At 47.0% G+C, this 15,358-nt stretch overlaps 1 protein-coding gene across 1 annotated transcript; it reads right to left on the bottom strand.

The window, feature by feature from the left end:
* Nucleotides 1-238: 238 nt before the first annotated feature.
* Nucleotides 239-14,098, bottom strand: PXMP4 (peroxisomal membrane protein 4). The gene is made up of 4 exons (XM_029219329.1): nucleotides 13,911-14,098; nucleotides 9,920-9,982; nucleotides 5,666-5,864; nucleotides 239-2,116 (listed from the first exon to the last, which is right to left on the bottom strand). Exons 1-4 carry the CDS (start codon nucleotides 14,021-14,023, stop codon nucleotides 1,853-1,855), a joined length of 639 nt encoding a protein of 212 aa, XP_029075162.1. The 5' UTR covers nucleotides 14,024-14,098; the 3' UTR covers nucleotides 239-1,852.
* Nucleotides 14,099-15,358: the final 1,260 nt, after the last annotated feature.

Genomic DNA, 15,358 nt, shown 5'->3' with positions numbered 1-15,358 from the left:
GAGGGCTTTCTCTAGTTGCGGTGCGTGGGCTTCTCATGGCGGTGGTTTCTCTTGTGGAGCACGAGCTCTAGGCATGCGGGTTTCAGTAGTTGTGGCACCCGGTCTCGGTAGCTGTGGCTCATGGGCTCTAGAGCACAGGCTCAGTAGTTGTGGCACACGGGCTTAGCTGCTCTGCTGCATGTGGGATCTTCCTGGACCAGGGCTCGAACCCGTGTCCCCTGCATTGGCAGGCGGATTCTTAACCACTGTGCCACCAGGGAAGTCCGTAATTTTCAAAATATAAAAAGAGATTGAAGTATGCCTATTCAAATTGGTGGTCCATGGACCAAGTCCCCTGGAGACCTGTTTGATCTGTCCAGCTTGGTGGTTTTCAAAACTCAGTCTGGCACACGAGTCTCCAGTTCCCCACATCCCTGTCATTCCCAACTGCATAGCACCCAGAACATTATCATTTATACCACTTGCCAGGCCCCTATAGGCATGTGAGTTTGCACCCCTATAACTAGCTAACATTTGCATAGCATAGTTTCGGTTTCTAAATTTAAAGTAAGGCACTGAAAAAAACATGAGCTTTGAAATCGCATAGATCTGGGTTCAAACCCTGGTTTGGCTGTCATACTATTAGTTGTATTACCTTGGGCAAGTTACTTCTCTTCTCTGATCCTCAGTTTCCACATCTGTGAAATGGAGATCCAAATACATACCTGCAAGGTCTTTGAATGGGTTAAAAATAATTAGTGCAAAGCACCCAAGAGGAAGTAGGAGCTCACTACATGGGTGTAATTAGTAGAAGCAGCCGCTGTAGCCACACAAGTCCAATGTGGACACCAGGTATTACTACGATTATCCTCACTTTACTAGAAACTGAGCCTCTGAGAAGTTAAGAACCTTCCCCAAGGTTACACAGTGGTGGAGTGGGGACTCAAACCCATGTCTTCTGGCTCTATATCTGCACTGTCCACTAGAATTTTCTGCGAGGGTAGAGCATACTACATCTGTGCTATCCAAAACAGGAGCCACTAGCCACATGTGGCTACTAATAAGCACCTGAAATGCGGCTGGTTGAAATTGAGAAATGCTGTAAGTGTAAAACACACACCTGATTTTGATGACTTACTACAAGAAAAAAGAATGTAAAATATCTCATAACTTTTACATTTATTACATGTTAAAATGATAATATTTTAGAAATACTGGGTTAAAAGATATGATTAAGGTTAATCTCACCTGCTTCTTGCCTCCCCACTTTTTTTTTGGCCACACCCCACGACTTGTGGGATCTTAGTTCCCCAACCAGGGATTGAACCCGTGCCCTCGGCAGTGAAAGCTCGGAGTCCTAACCACTGGAATGTGGCTACTAAAAAAATTTCAATCACGTATATGACTCACATCGTGTTTCTATTGGACAGTGGAAACGCTAGAGCTTCTCCAGTAGAACACCTAAGATGAGGAACTGCATATTTTCTAAATGTTCCAGAAGAACGGTCGGAAAACATACCCACCAGAAAGAGACTTCAGTGCCCTCCTCTGAGTGCGATGACCCCTGAGGCCCAGGGTGGGGTGTGACCTTCCCTGGTCTCACAGAGTCAGCAGCACAGCTGTCACCGCGCCCAAGGCTCCTCAGCCTGCTCTGGCGGCTCGTTCCACCATTCAAGAGTACCTAATGGGGTCTGAAAATCAGTGCTTTCGCTTAGGCAAACGGAACCCCGGGCTAATAAAAGTTAGAGTCTGAGACCCCGGGTCTTGAAAAGGCCAGATCCCCTGGGATGATTCGCTGATGGAGCCAAACTCGAGCTGAGCCCGCTGATGGTGACTTGGGTGCGGGAGCCTCCATGAGCACCTTGGGGCCAAGTTATTCGGAGGGGCGCCTCTTGCTGTAGATGAGGAAGTCCGAGAGGTCGTGCCACACGTTGCTGTCCTCGTACAGGTAGGTCATGGAGGACTGCAGAGAGGGCTGCAGCGTGGGCCGGTGGTACTCGAAGAGCCACAGCACCAGCCCCCACAGTAGCCCGGTGAACAACGGGAACGGGTCCCACCTGGGCTCAGGGATGTAGCCCTTCCCCACGCCCAGGCGGCACAGGGCAAACAGGAGGCGTGACATCAGGTACATGTTGATCTGAGGGAGCGAATGACAGGGAGGTGGGGGTTACAGGTGGGCCCAGCCACCGGGAACCTTCTGCCACCCTGGGGCGCCGCCTGCGCGCCGGGGTGACTTGAAACGGTTACGTAGCGGGCATTTAAATGTGACTGTTTATGGCTTTATTACTCTTTTTCATTAAAAAATCTGAAAAATGAATATATTTACATGGCTCGAAACTAAAAGGTAGCTCAACAACAACAAAAGCAATCCATAAAAGAAAAAAATTAATAAACTGGATTTCATCAAAACTCAGAATTTTTCCACTGTGAAAGCCCATGTGAAGAGGTAGAAAAGAAAAGCTAGACTGGGAGAAAATATTTACAAACACATATCTGACAAAAACTAGCACCTGGAATATATTTTTAGAAACTCTCAAAACTCAACAGTGAAAAAAGAAACAATCCAGTTAGAAAATGGGCAAAAGACACAGTTATTTCACTGAAGAGGTTACACAGAAGGAAAACAGGCACATGTAAAAAGGTTCAATTTCACTAGGCATCAGGGACATGCAAATTAAAACCACAGTGAGATAGCACTATACACCTATTAAAATGTCTAAAATTTAAAATGTAATAAACCACATGCCAGCTAGGATGTGAAGAAACTGGATCACGCATATATTCCTGATAGGAATGTAAAACAGTACAATCACTCTGGAAATGCTTCAGCAGTTTCTTATGAAACTAAGTATGTATGGACCATATGACCCAGCAATTGCACTCCTGGGTATTTACCCCAGAAGTGAAAACTTACGTTCACCAAAAACACGTACAAGAATGTTCTGAGTAGCTGCATGCTTAATAGCCAAAGACTGGAAACAACCCAGATGTCCTTCAACAGGTATACCCATAACATGGATAACATAACCACTCAGCAATGAAAAGGAATGAACAGCTAATACGTACAATAACTTGGATGAATTGCCAGGAAATGATGCTGAGTGAAAAAAGCCAATCCTCAAAGGTTACATACTACAATGACTCCATTTATATAACATCTTTGTAAATTGAAGTATGGTTGATTTACAATGTTGTGTTTGTTTCAGGTGTATAGCAAAGTGATTCGGCTATACACACACATATACATATATATGTATATATATTCTTTTTCAGATTCTTTTCCATTAAAGGTCATTAAAAGATATTGAATATAGTTCCCTGTGCTATACAGTAGGTCCTTGTTGTTTATCTATTTTATACACAGTAATGTGTATCTGTTAATCCCAAACTCCTAATTTATGCCTCCCCCACCCCTTCCCCTTTGGCAACCATAAGTTTGTTTTCTATGTCTCTGAGTCTGTTTCTCTTTTGTAAATAAGTTCATTTGTATCATTTTTTTAGATTCCACATATAAGCGACATCATATGGTATTTGCCTTTCTCTGTCTGACTTATTTCACTTAGTATGATACCCTCTGGGTCCATCCATTTTGCTGCAAATGGCATTATTTCATTCTTTTTTATAGCTGAGTAATATTCCATTGTATATATATACACCACATCTTCTTTATCCATTCATCTGTTGACAGACATTTAGGTTGCTTCCATGTCTTACAAATAGTGCTGCTATGAACACTGGGGTGAATGTATCTTTTCTAATTAGAGTTTTCGTCTTTTCCAGATATATACCCGGGAGTGGGATTGCTGGATCATATGGTAACTCTATTTTTAGTTTTTTAAGGAAACTCCATACTGACCTCCATAGTGGCTGCACCAATTTACTTTCCCACCAACAGTGTAGGAAGGTTCCCTTTTCTCCACACCCTCTCCAGCATCTGTTATTTGTAGCCTTTTTGATGATGGCCATTTTGACTGGTGTGAAGTGATACCTCACTATAGTTTTGATTTGCATTTCTCTAATAATTAGTGAGCTTGAGCAGCTTTTCATGTGCCTGTTGACCATCTGTATGTCTTCTTTGGAGAAATGTCTATCATGTAACAGTTTTGAAATGACAACATTTTTGAAATGGAGGTCAGAGAAGCTGTTGCCAGGGGTCAGGGAAAGGAGGGGAGAGGGAAGGAGATGGGTGTGTCCAGGATTCCTAGATTTTGGAAGTTCACAGACAAGTGAAATTTCTATCAAAGAAACAAAATTGGGGAAACTTTCCCAAAATACAAAATGCTCATATCTTTAGATTCCACAATTCCATGTCTAGGAACTTACGGACAGACTAACATAAGTACAGGAAGATGTCTGAACAAAGATGTAGACTGCAGTGTGTGTGTGTGATGGCCAAAGGCTAAAGAGCCCCTAAATGTCCATCCAGAGGAGACTGTGAAATCAAGGCTGGTCCATCCCATCAGCAGAGGGCTCTACTGATGTTATAAAGGATAAGGGACTGACAAGAGAGGCCTCCAAGATACACTGTTACATGAAAAAAAACGTAGTATGATCTCATTGGTGAAAAACTCCTACTATGTACACTGACACAAGCACAGACAAGTTCTGAAAGGCTATACAATACACAGTTAAAGTGACTGTCTATATGTATATCTATAACTGACTCACTTTGCTGTGCAGCAGAAACTAACACAACATTGTAAATCAACTATACTCCAATAAAAATTAATTTTAAAAAAGTGACTACCTCTGGACAGTGGCTGGACAGTTGGTGGGGGACAGGAACTTTCTTTCCAGTTTATTTTCTAATTTTATCATGATGTGTCCTAAGCACCCAGAAGTGTGCCAGGCACATAGGGGGTGCTTAGTTTGCATTATTTAAAATGTGAAAATAAAATATTATTTTTATAATTTAAGAATATTTAAGGGCTTCCCTGGTGGCGCAGTAGTTGAGAGTCCGCCTGCCGATGCAGGGGACACGGGTTCATGACCCAGTCTGGGAAGATCCCACATGCCGCGGAGTGGCTGGGCCTGTGAGCCACGGCCGCTGAGCCTGCGCATCCGGAGCCTGTGCTCCACAACGGGAGAGGCCCCAACAGTGAGAGGTCCGCGTACCGCAAAAAAAAAAAAAAAAAAAAGAATATTTAAGAAATTTGAGGAAGGCAAATTGGAAAGACTGCCAACTTTCATATTGCCCAAGAAGGATGCTAAAACAGGAGCAGCAGCAACGATTAGCATTTAGTTTCATCACCTCATTAAAAAACAGAACTTTAACCCAGAAAAAAGGTCAAGTTACAGAATAAGAAGCAATTCTTTGAATGTAGTAAGTTTTGTTTTATGAAAATCTTACTCCAGGGTCATGTTTTTTTCTCATGTCACTGCAGAGTGGTGTTTTGTGTTTTTGTTTTGTTTTGTTTTTTTAAATCTTTGCCCCAGAGAGCTGCACACACATTGATTTTGGGAATCATGGAATTCCAACAAGGCACCTGGTTAACAGAGTGGGAAACTGAGGGGGAAGTGACCTTCCCAAGGTCACACAGGGACTGGTGAACCACAGACCCTCATACATGGAAGGGAACCAAGAGCTTGTCTTCTTTGACTCCCATCCCCAACTCTATACCTGAATCCTGTCCCACGCTTCACCTCCACCCCTCTCCCCAACCCACATCCAGGAGAGGGCCTTTACCTGGCTGTTGATGTTATTGTTGTTTCCAAACACCAGGATGCCCCCAAGGAAGGCAGCCACGAATGAGTGCACCTGGTAGGTCTCGCCCTGGAGGTGGGACTGCAGGGCGCAGAGTCCCTTGTAAGTGAACACAAAGCTGGCCAGGTTCCAGGAGTGAGTGTACGTGGCCTGCAGGACAGCCCACAGCTTCTCCCGGAGGCTGCACAAACACAGGGAGCCACCGTGAGTGCAAGCCCAGCCGCCCCCAGGGCATTCACCCACCTGGCATGCAAAACTGACCCAGGCAAGGAGCTCACGGGCCGATGCTCATTCAACCCTGGGCCTCTACGCTCCATGTCCTTGGGGCTGCTCCCTCACTGGATTCCAGCCTTGACTCCACGCCACCTCCTCTGAAAGGTCTTCCCTGACCACTCTACGTAAAAGAATGCCCATCGTATTTTGTTCCCTTACCCAACTTTTCTTTTCTTTCATAGCTCTTATCACCACCTGACATTTATATACTTGCTTATTATCTCCCCCCACTCCCACCCCATCCCAGTGGAAGCTACCAGAGAGTGGTGTCTACATCTGGCTTGTTCATCCTCAGCCCCCAGTACAAGGCCTGGCACATAGTAGGTGCTCAGTAAATATATTTTTTTGGAGTGAAGATGTGAAGAAATGAATGAGCGAGTGAGTATGTACCATGTGCTGGATCTGGGGATACAAGTCTGAGAAAAAAGAGATCTGCTTGCTGCCCTCATGAGGTTTATGATCTAATGGGAGAGGGAATTATGAAATGAATAATTACAACACAAAGGTCAAACTTTGACCTTGACAAGACATGATCCTGGGGTGTGAAGAATGAGGAGTCAGTGAGGTCAGGAAGGGAGAAGAGTTGCATCCCAGGCAGTGGATCAGCACATGCAAAGGTCCTGAGGAGGGACAGAGAATGGGGAGTAAAGGAACAGAGAGAAACCATTAAGGCCTGAGCAGAAAATGTGTGGTGCAAAGGCTGTGGGGGGAGGGGCGGGGCCATGCTAAGTTTTGTCTTTATCCTGAGAGAAGCCAACATTTAAGTAGGACAGATGATTTGATTTATCTTTAAAAAATCACTAGGGGGCAGTGAGGAGAACCAGGGAGAGGAGCAGAGTGTATTCTGGGAGATCAGTTCAGGGCCGGCAAACACAAGGACCCTCAAGGCTGGAGAAGGACCTTGAAGTGCGTCTTCTGGGACCTGTGGAAGTCTGCCAGGTGAGTGGGGAGAGCCAGGAGTCAGGTGGTTCTCACCCCATAGGAACATGGGCCCAGCACTGACAGTCCTAAGGCAAGCTGGATTTCCCACTTGTCAAGTGTTGGCACTAATCCTCCCTTCAAAATGTTTCTAGAATCTGAACACCCCTCACCTCCACTGCCACCATCAAGGTCTGGGCCACCACAGTTACTCAACTGGATTATTGCCACAGCCTCCTACTTTACACCTACTTCTGCCCTTGACCCCTAGCAGCAAACTCTTCACTCTCTCACTATTAAAAGATAAGTCAAAGAGTGGCATTTCCCTATACAAATTCTTGCAACAATTTCCTGTCTCACTTAAAGGAAAAGCCAAACTCCTCTCTATGACCTAAAGCTGGACAGGATGGGCCTAGGTTACCCCTGTGACCTTCCTTTCTTTGTTTTCTCCCCTGCAATCCCTCTGCTGCAGCCTCCTCAAACTCACCAGGCATGATCCCACATCAGGACCCTTGCACTGGCTGTTCCCTTGGCCTGAAACACTCTTTCCCTTGATACCTACTTGGCCAACTCTTCCATCTCCTTCAAGTCTTTACTCGAATGTCATTTACTCACTGAGGCCTTCCCTATTTAGTTCTGCAGCCTGCCCCTCCTCCAGCTCTCTGGATCCCCTTTCCCTCTTTCCCTGCTCTAATATTTCTTTCCCACAGCCCATACAATCTTCTAACATACCATATACTTTCCTTATTATGTTTATTTTCTGCTATTCCTTGCTAGAATGCAAGCTTTACAAGGGAAGTGATCATTCTCTGTTTTTTTTTCACTGCTGTATCCCCAGCACCTAAAAACAGTGTCTGGGGGCTTCTCTGGTGGCACAGTGGTTGAGAATCTGCCTGCCAATGCAGGGGACATGGGTTCCAGCCCTGGTCCAGGAAGATCCCACATGCTGCGGAGCAACTAAGCCCATGTGCCACAACTACCAAATCTGCGCTCTAGAGACCGCGAGCCACAACTACTGAGCCAGCATGCCAAAACTACTGAAGCCTGGGCGCCCTAGAGCCCGCGCTCCACCACAAGAGAAGCCACCGCAATGAGAAGCCTGTGCACCGCAACGAAGAGTAGCCCCTGCTTGCCGTAGCTAGAGAAAGCCCACACGCAGTGGGGCCAAAAATAAATAAATAAAAATAAATACATTTATTAAAAGAATAATAATAATCTTTGAGTGTCTGGCACATGGTCAATAAATATTTACTGAATGAATGAGTTCAATTAAAAAAATGATTCAAAAAAATGATTCAGAGGGCAAAAACTAAAACAAAAATAAATTTAAAAAAGGAAAAATACAGGGCTTCCCTGGTGGTGCAGTGGTTGAGAGTCCGCCTGCCAATGCAGAGGACACGGGTTCGTGCCCCAGTCCGGGAAGATCCCACATGCCGCAGAGCGGCTGGGCCCGTGAGCCATGGCCGCTGAGCCTGCGCGTCCGGAGCCTGTGCTCTGCGGTGGGAGAGGCCACAACGGTGAGAGGACCGTGTACCGCAAAAAAAAAAAAAAAAAAAAAAGGAAAAATACAGGGCTTCCCTGGTGACGCAGTGGTTAAGAATCCGCCTGTCAATGCAGGGGACACAGGTTCGAGCCCTGGTCGGGGAAGATCCCACATGCCATGGAGCAACTAAGCCTGTGCGCCACAACTACTAAGCCTGTGCTCTAGAGCCCACGAGCCACAGCTACTGAGCCCACGTGCTGCATCTACTGAAGCCTGCCCGCTCTAGAGCCTGTACCCTGCAACAAGAAAAGCCACTGGATGAGAAGCGCGCACGTTGCAACGAAGAGTAGCTCCCACTCGCCGCAATTAGAGAAAGCCCGTGTGCAGCAACGAAGACCCAACACAGCCAAAAATTATAAATAAATATAAATAAATAAATAAATAGGAAAAATACATAAAGAAAGTCCCTTACAGGGACTTCCCTGGTGGTCCAGTGGTTAAGACTCCATGCTTCCACTGCAGGGGATGCAGGTTTGATCCCTGGTGGGGGAACTAAAATCCTGCATGCTGTGCAGCATGGCAAAAAAAAAAAAAAAAAAAAAGTAGAAAAAATCTTGCAAGCTGGATTTGAGTAGTAGGGTGTCCACGTGTGATTCTTTTTTTTTTTTTTTTTCTGGTTGTGCCAGGTCTTAGCTGTGGCAGGCGGGCTCCTTAGTTGCAGCATGTGTGCTCCTCAGTTGTGGTTCATGGGCTCCTTAGTTGTGGCCCGCAGGCTCCTTAGTTGCGGCTCACTGGCTCCTTAGTTGCGGCAGTGTGCTCCTTAGTTGCAGCCTGCAGCCTCCTTAGTTGTGGCATGCAAACTCTTAGTTGCGGCATGCACGTGGGATCTAGTTCTCTGACCAGAGACTGAACCTGCATCCTCTACATTGGAAGGCGGATTCTTAACCACTGAGCCACTAGGGAAGTCCCCCATGTGTGATTCTTATAAGCTCCAGATGAGGCTACATACATTAAAAACTAGACCACAAAGTGATTTCTGAGAAGTTTCTTGAGGGAAGTTATAGGAGATCAGAGGAAGGCCAGGAAGTCTGAACAAGGGCAGAAAGTAGGTCATGAACAGTTTTCCTGAAAAAGTCATCCTCAGAGAACTGGTATGGGTTACTAGGAAGGAAATAAAGGTGGGGTGGAAGAGGAAAGGGCATTCCTGGCGGGGGGTACTGCATGAGAAACGTAAGGAGGTAGAACCACATGCGGCACATGAATGAATGGCAGTGAGTCTTGGTGCCAAGGGCACCCCAGGGTGGACGTGGGGGAGTAGGGGGGATGTCCCTGAGGTCAGGCTGCAGAGGTCCTTGAAGCCCACACCTGGAAGCTGGGCTTCTCTGAAGGACAGCGAGGAGCCTGGGGAATTTTCGAGATGGGATAATAGAATCAGACTTGTGCTTTAGGAGGTGGTGGTGCAGACAGGTTAGACCCAGCTAGGAAGCTACTGCAACAGTCCTGGCACTGAGGGGTGACCACATTCTCTCCCAGTTTGAAGGGTGTGCAGAAGTGATGGGTACCTGCCACTCCGGAAGAGAAAGGTCATGACCAGTGCGTGAGGGGCCCGGACTTTGGCTCCATAGCTGTAGAAACAAAAGAAAACAGTTACTACAGCACCACTGAATCACAGTTTCTTTCTGACTCCCTGTGCCCCCTCCCCATCCCTAATCCTGACATCATTTCAAGAGGGAAAAAATAACGCTGGCTTTCAAGTTAGATCTGGGTTCAAAGTGGATAGTACAGGGACTTCCCTGGCAGTCCAGTGGTTAAGACTCCGCACTTCCAATGCAGGCAGTGCGGGTTCGATCCCTGGTGGGGGAACTAAGATCCCGCATGCCATGCGGTGTGGCCAAAAAAAAAAAAAAAAAACAAACCAAAGTGGGTAGTGCAAAGGAAATAATATTTGGTGCCAAAGCCCTGCCCTGTTGTGCTGTATACACTTGGATAAATCATTTAACATCTCTGAGCCTCCCTTCTCCCATCAGTTAAAAGTATTCTCCATTTCAGAGTTGCTTCTGGCAGTTAAGGACATAGCACATGTAAAAGTTCCTAATTCAACCAATATTAGTGTCTCTGCCTTTCTTTTTCTTCTTTATTGGACTTCCCCTCACCCCAGCAAGTTCTCCTGCTGTCTGGCCCCAATCTTACCAGGCTACAAGGTCTAAAAATCTTTGGCAGCCTCCTTGAGACAACTGTCATGAGTCCCATATTGTTTTCATATGAGTATCTGTGAGGCTTGCTTGAAACAGCAGAAGACTGGGAGCAAACATGTGTCCATCCACAGGGGGCTACTGGGTAAACAAATAATGGACCCAGCCGTCAGTGGAATGAATACCACACAGCTGTACAAGAACGAGGTGGCGCTATATGTGCTCTATGCTTGGTTAGAGCAAGGTGTGTAAACTTCTAAAAAGTTCTAACTTTTTATGCCTTTTGTGAATATGCTACCTAATTTTCAAAAAATAAGTCAAATAAAAAATGTGATCAAGTGACAGCAGTGTTACTGTAGTGGTGGCCACACTGAATGGCTTATTTTCACAATGCCTAGCTGTGGGCAGGGCCCTCATCCTGGCCCCAGCAAGCTCTCTGCCCCACCTCCTCCAAAGTCATGTCTCTTTCCCCTGAATAAAGAGACCCTTGGCCTCCTCCAGCTGGCCAGGGCTAGAAGGGTCCTTCCTTATACCACAGACACAAGCAGAACAATGCCCCCAACTCCCTACATCTGCTTGGCCCCCTACCCAAACTCCTCAAACTCAGGTGGGAGCCACTTAGTACCACTCACAGGATCACTCTGCATCTTGAAAAATGGGATGCCCCAGATTAAAAAGGATTTAAAGGATATGCAGGTACAGTGCGATATCCTGGAAGATCCTGGTCTAGACAAACTTGCTATAGAGGACACCTGGGGGACAACTGGAACAATTTGTCTATCAACTGGGCAGCAGTCAAGGTTATAGCATTATGATTAATTTATTAAATGTAATCATGATAATCTAGCCGTAGAGGAAAATGCTCTTATTTGCAGAGATGCACATTGATATATTTAGGAGTGGAGCATCAAAATGAGTTACATTTCACACAGTTCATACGTCTCAGTTCTCAGTCATCCAAGACAAACAGCACATTCTTTTCCACCTCCAGGCCTTTGTTCAAACCATTCCCTCTGCCTGAGATGCCCTTACCACCCCCAGCAGATTCCAGCTCAGCCTTCAAAATGGCACCATCACCTCCTCTGTAAAGCATTCCTGATCATCTGGTATTGCTGTGGTAATTTGATCATCAGTCTCCCCACTTTGACTCCAGGTCCTTACAGATGGGCCTGGGCCCACTGCTGTCATCTCAGGGCCCACCCCACCCTGGTCTCACCAAAGCATGACTGATATGATCTGGCCAGACCCAGGGGGAACCACCTTCTTCCTGACTCTGGGCGCCCATGGAAGCCAAGAGCCTGGCACTGAGATCAGGTATCCTTGGGTTTGAATCCTGGCTCCGACCCTGACTAAGTGACTTGACCGTAAGCAATGAATCTTCCTCTCTGAGCCACAGTCTTCTCATCCAGAAAATGGGGACAATGGCAATTCCCACCTTGCACATTCATTCATTCAGTAAATATTTGAGAGCCTACTATGTACCAGGTACTAGGAATATAGCAAGGAACAAAATAGATTAAACTTTCTGTCCCCATTGTTGCAGCAAAAATAGAAATTAGACTTTTCTTTTCTGATAGACAAGGAAAATAAAGTAACAATGAACAGCCTGGGGAAACAGCATAAACAGGCCTGAAAGAGTTAATCAATCCTAGTTTTATTTTAACTGCTACTAATCTGTAATGTCTGTAACTAGATTTGTCCTTCACAAAGCTAACCTCTAACATTCTCTGACACTATGTGAATCACATCCTGTACCTATCACTCCCTTACTCTGTGTGAATTACACCCTGCCCCTAACACTCTCTGATCGCGTGTGAATTACATTATCCACCTGGTATTTATACTCCCTGCACTCCCTTGTAGCAAATCAACCCTTGTAATGTGGGCATTTCAGAAAGAAGGTTGCAGGCCAACAACCCAGAGGCCAACAGACCCAATTACCAAACAGACCCAATTACCAGGCTGCCTGAGGCCAGCTGTGACTGTTTGGAAATAATGCAAGAAGAAGATAAATGCAAGACCTTAATTACTTTGAGCCTTATCACCTACCAGACCACCAGTCCCGGCTATATAACCTTGCCCTATTCCCCAGAGACGGGGAGCACAGTTCTTGAGGTGCTAGCCGGCTGTGTTTCCCATTTGCCTGGCAAAGAATAAAGCTTCTTCTTTTCTTCCAAATCTCTGTCTCTGTTTCTGTTTGGCATTGGTGCACAGAGAGCCAAGATTTTTGACATCACCATGAAGCTCACTTTCCAGTGAGAAAGACAGTAGAAAAACAGGATACATAAGTGAACTACTTAGTGTCAGATGGTGGTAAGTATTATGGAGAAAAATTCAGTAGGGAAGGAGGTGGGAAGTTCAGGGATGGCTTCATTGAGGAGGTGACAATCAGAGGCCTGAACAAGGTGAAGGAGTGAGCCAGTCAGACATCCATGTGAATAGAACAATAATTACAGCAGCCAACAGTTATATACATACCAGGCACTGCGCTACGCATTTCACACACACTGACTCAAGCCTCCGACAGTGTAAGTACTATTATCAGCCCCATTTTACAGAAATTGAGGCTTAGAGAGTCTAAAAGACTTGCTCAAGATCACGCAGGTAAGGGGCACCAGGATTCAAACCAAGGTGGTCACATCCACACAACCATGCCATGCTGCCACTAAAATGCCAGCTTCAAGAGCACGCAGATCTTCCGTTTGTTCTCTGATGCGTCCCCAGTTCTGGCACAGTAGGCTCTCAATAAATGAAAGCTGTTATGCATGAAGTTTAAAGGAAGCTAGCTGAGCTCCCATCCTGGCACCAGCCAGGGGAAATGACCCCAAGACCTCTTCTGCAGGTCTTCAATTTGCTCAGCAAATATTTGCAGCTTCATTTACATCACGACTGAGGCTTATCAGGAGTCCCCTGTGCCAGAAAGGACTTACAAAAGAGAACTGAGAAGCGGGATGAAAGCCCACGCGCAGCTTCATGGAGGGAGCACAGAGAGGCAGGGCCGCCGGCTGGCTAGAGGCCAGAGTCCAGCTTCCCATTAGACCCAAGGGCACACAGCGGCGGGAGAGGGGAAACTGGGCCCAAATGAAGGGAGACAGGGGCTGCATGGGAGGCAGTCAAAGCAAGAGGTCCAGGTTGCAAAGCACGGAAGACCCAGAAACAGCGTAGTGGGAGCCCCGGCTCAGAAGGCGCTCGGAACCCAAAATCCAGCGCCCACTGCGCCGATACTGGACACCGAGAGACCTAGGGACACACTAAGACTGCTCAGGGGCGCACAGCGCGGCGGCGCCGGCCCTGGAACCCGCTTCTCCGACCCCATCAGATCGATCCCTCAGCCCCTGCCCCGCCCCACCGTCCGACTTACACAGCCCCGTTCCGGAAGCCCTTAAGCATGGACAACGCTGCGTGGTAGCGGCGCTTGCGCAACAGTGCGTTGATCGCAAGGAGCAGAGCCCGCAGCTGCGGCGGGGCGGCCATAGCGCGGGCGGCGCGCGGGGTGGCGGGCACCGAGCAGGACGCCCGCCCTGACAGCTCCGGGTTCCTCCTGCACAACCCTCAAGCGCCGGACAGTGCCGGGCAGCGCAGCCGCGTCTTTGCGCCCATAAGATGCGTCTGCTGTCACTCATACAAGGAGAGCCAATCACAGGACTCACTCATCTCACCAGGGGAATGGGACGCAAGCACACTCCCGAATAGCGGTCTGATTGGAAGAGAGGGAGAGCTTGTAATCAGTCACAGCGGGCTCCGCCCGATTCGACCTAAAGAAGGTTAGAAACATGCTCCTGGATTTGTCCAATCAGAAAGTATGTTTCTTTCGGGCTTGGAGAGAGGTGTGTCACCTGTGAGCTTGGAAGGAAGTTTCCTGAAAGAGGAGCCGCCCTCCCTAGAGCTGGGATGGTGGCACTGCGGGGAGCCAGGCCTTATCTTTACACATGACAGTTCTGATTGGTTAACAGTGATCATAGCGATCTTCTCAGACCATAAATGACTTGGCACCCTTTGGGTTTACATTTATTCTTAAAAATCAAACTCCTTCCCACGGCCCGCCAAGAGAAGACTCTGTATGATCTGGCTCCTGCTTCCCTCTCTAACCTCACTCCCCCACTCTCCCCTCCTCCCATCACTTGCCTCCTAGGTCACTCCTCTCCAGCAAAACTAGCCTCCTTGCTGTTCCTCGAGCGTGACGCTCCTGCCTCAGCGCCTTTGCACTTCTAGTTCCCTGCCTAGTACGCGTCACCCCAAGTTCTTCCAATAGCTGGCTCCTTCTCAACCTTCAGGTTTCAGCTGAAATGCCACCTCCTCAGAGAGGTCTTCCCAGATATCCCATCTAAAGTAGTACTGTCCACTCTGACTCATTATCCTCTTTTATTTTCTTCATAGAACTTTACACTCTTTGAAATTATTTATTTGCTACATGTTCATTGTCCACTGCCCCTACCAGATGGTAAATTCCATGAGGGCAGAAACCTTGTCTTATTTTCTGCTGTAACTCCAGTACTTAGCACATGGCAGGTGCCCAACATAGGCTTGTTGAGCAATATAGTTCTGGGTTATCTCCCAGAACACTGAGGGGTGACATTTATGTATGATGTCACTGTGTGGAGTTGTTACTGGATAACAGTTACACACTGAGTGGTGGCTGTGATTTGTGAGGGTGTCCCCTGGTACACGGGCCATCTGGTATTTATGTGTGACATTATTGCCTGGGTCAGTGTCAGAGGATGTGGTCAGAGGTCAGTGAGGAGGAATTATGCTGGGCCTATTTTATCATTACAACTGGATTTTCTTTTTTGGGGGGGGTAATGGTGGACT

The sequence above is a fragment of the Monodon monoceros genome, unplaced genomic scaffold, assembly GCF_005190385.1.
Source record: "Monodon monoceros isolate NGI ecotype Baffin Bay Population unplaced genomic scaffold, NGI_Narwhal_1 Super_Scaffold_13, whole genome shotgun sequence".
NCBI lineage: Eukaryota > Metazoa > Chordata > Mammalia > Artiodactyla > Monodontidae > Monodon > Monodon monoceros.
The sequence above is the reverse complement of the archived record's forward strand: the minus strand, read 5'-3'. Positions and strand labels throughout refer to the sequence as shown.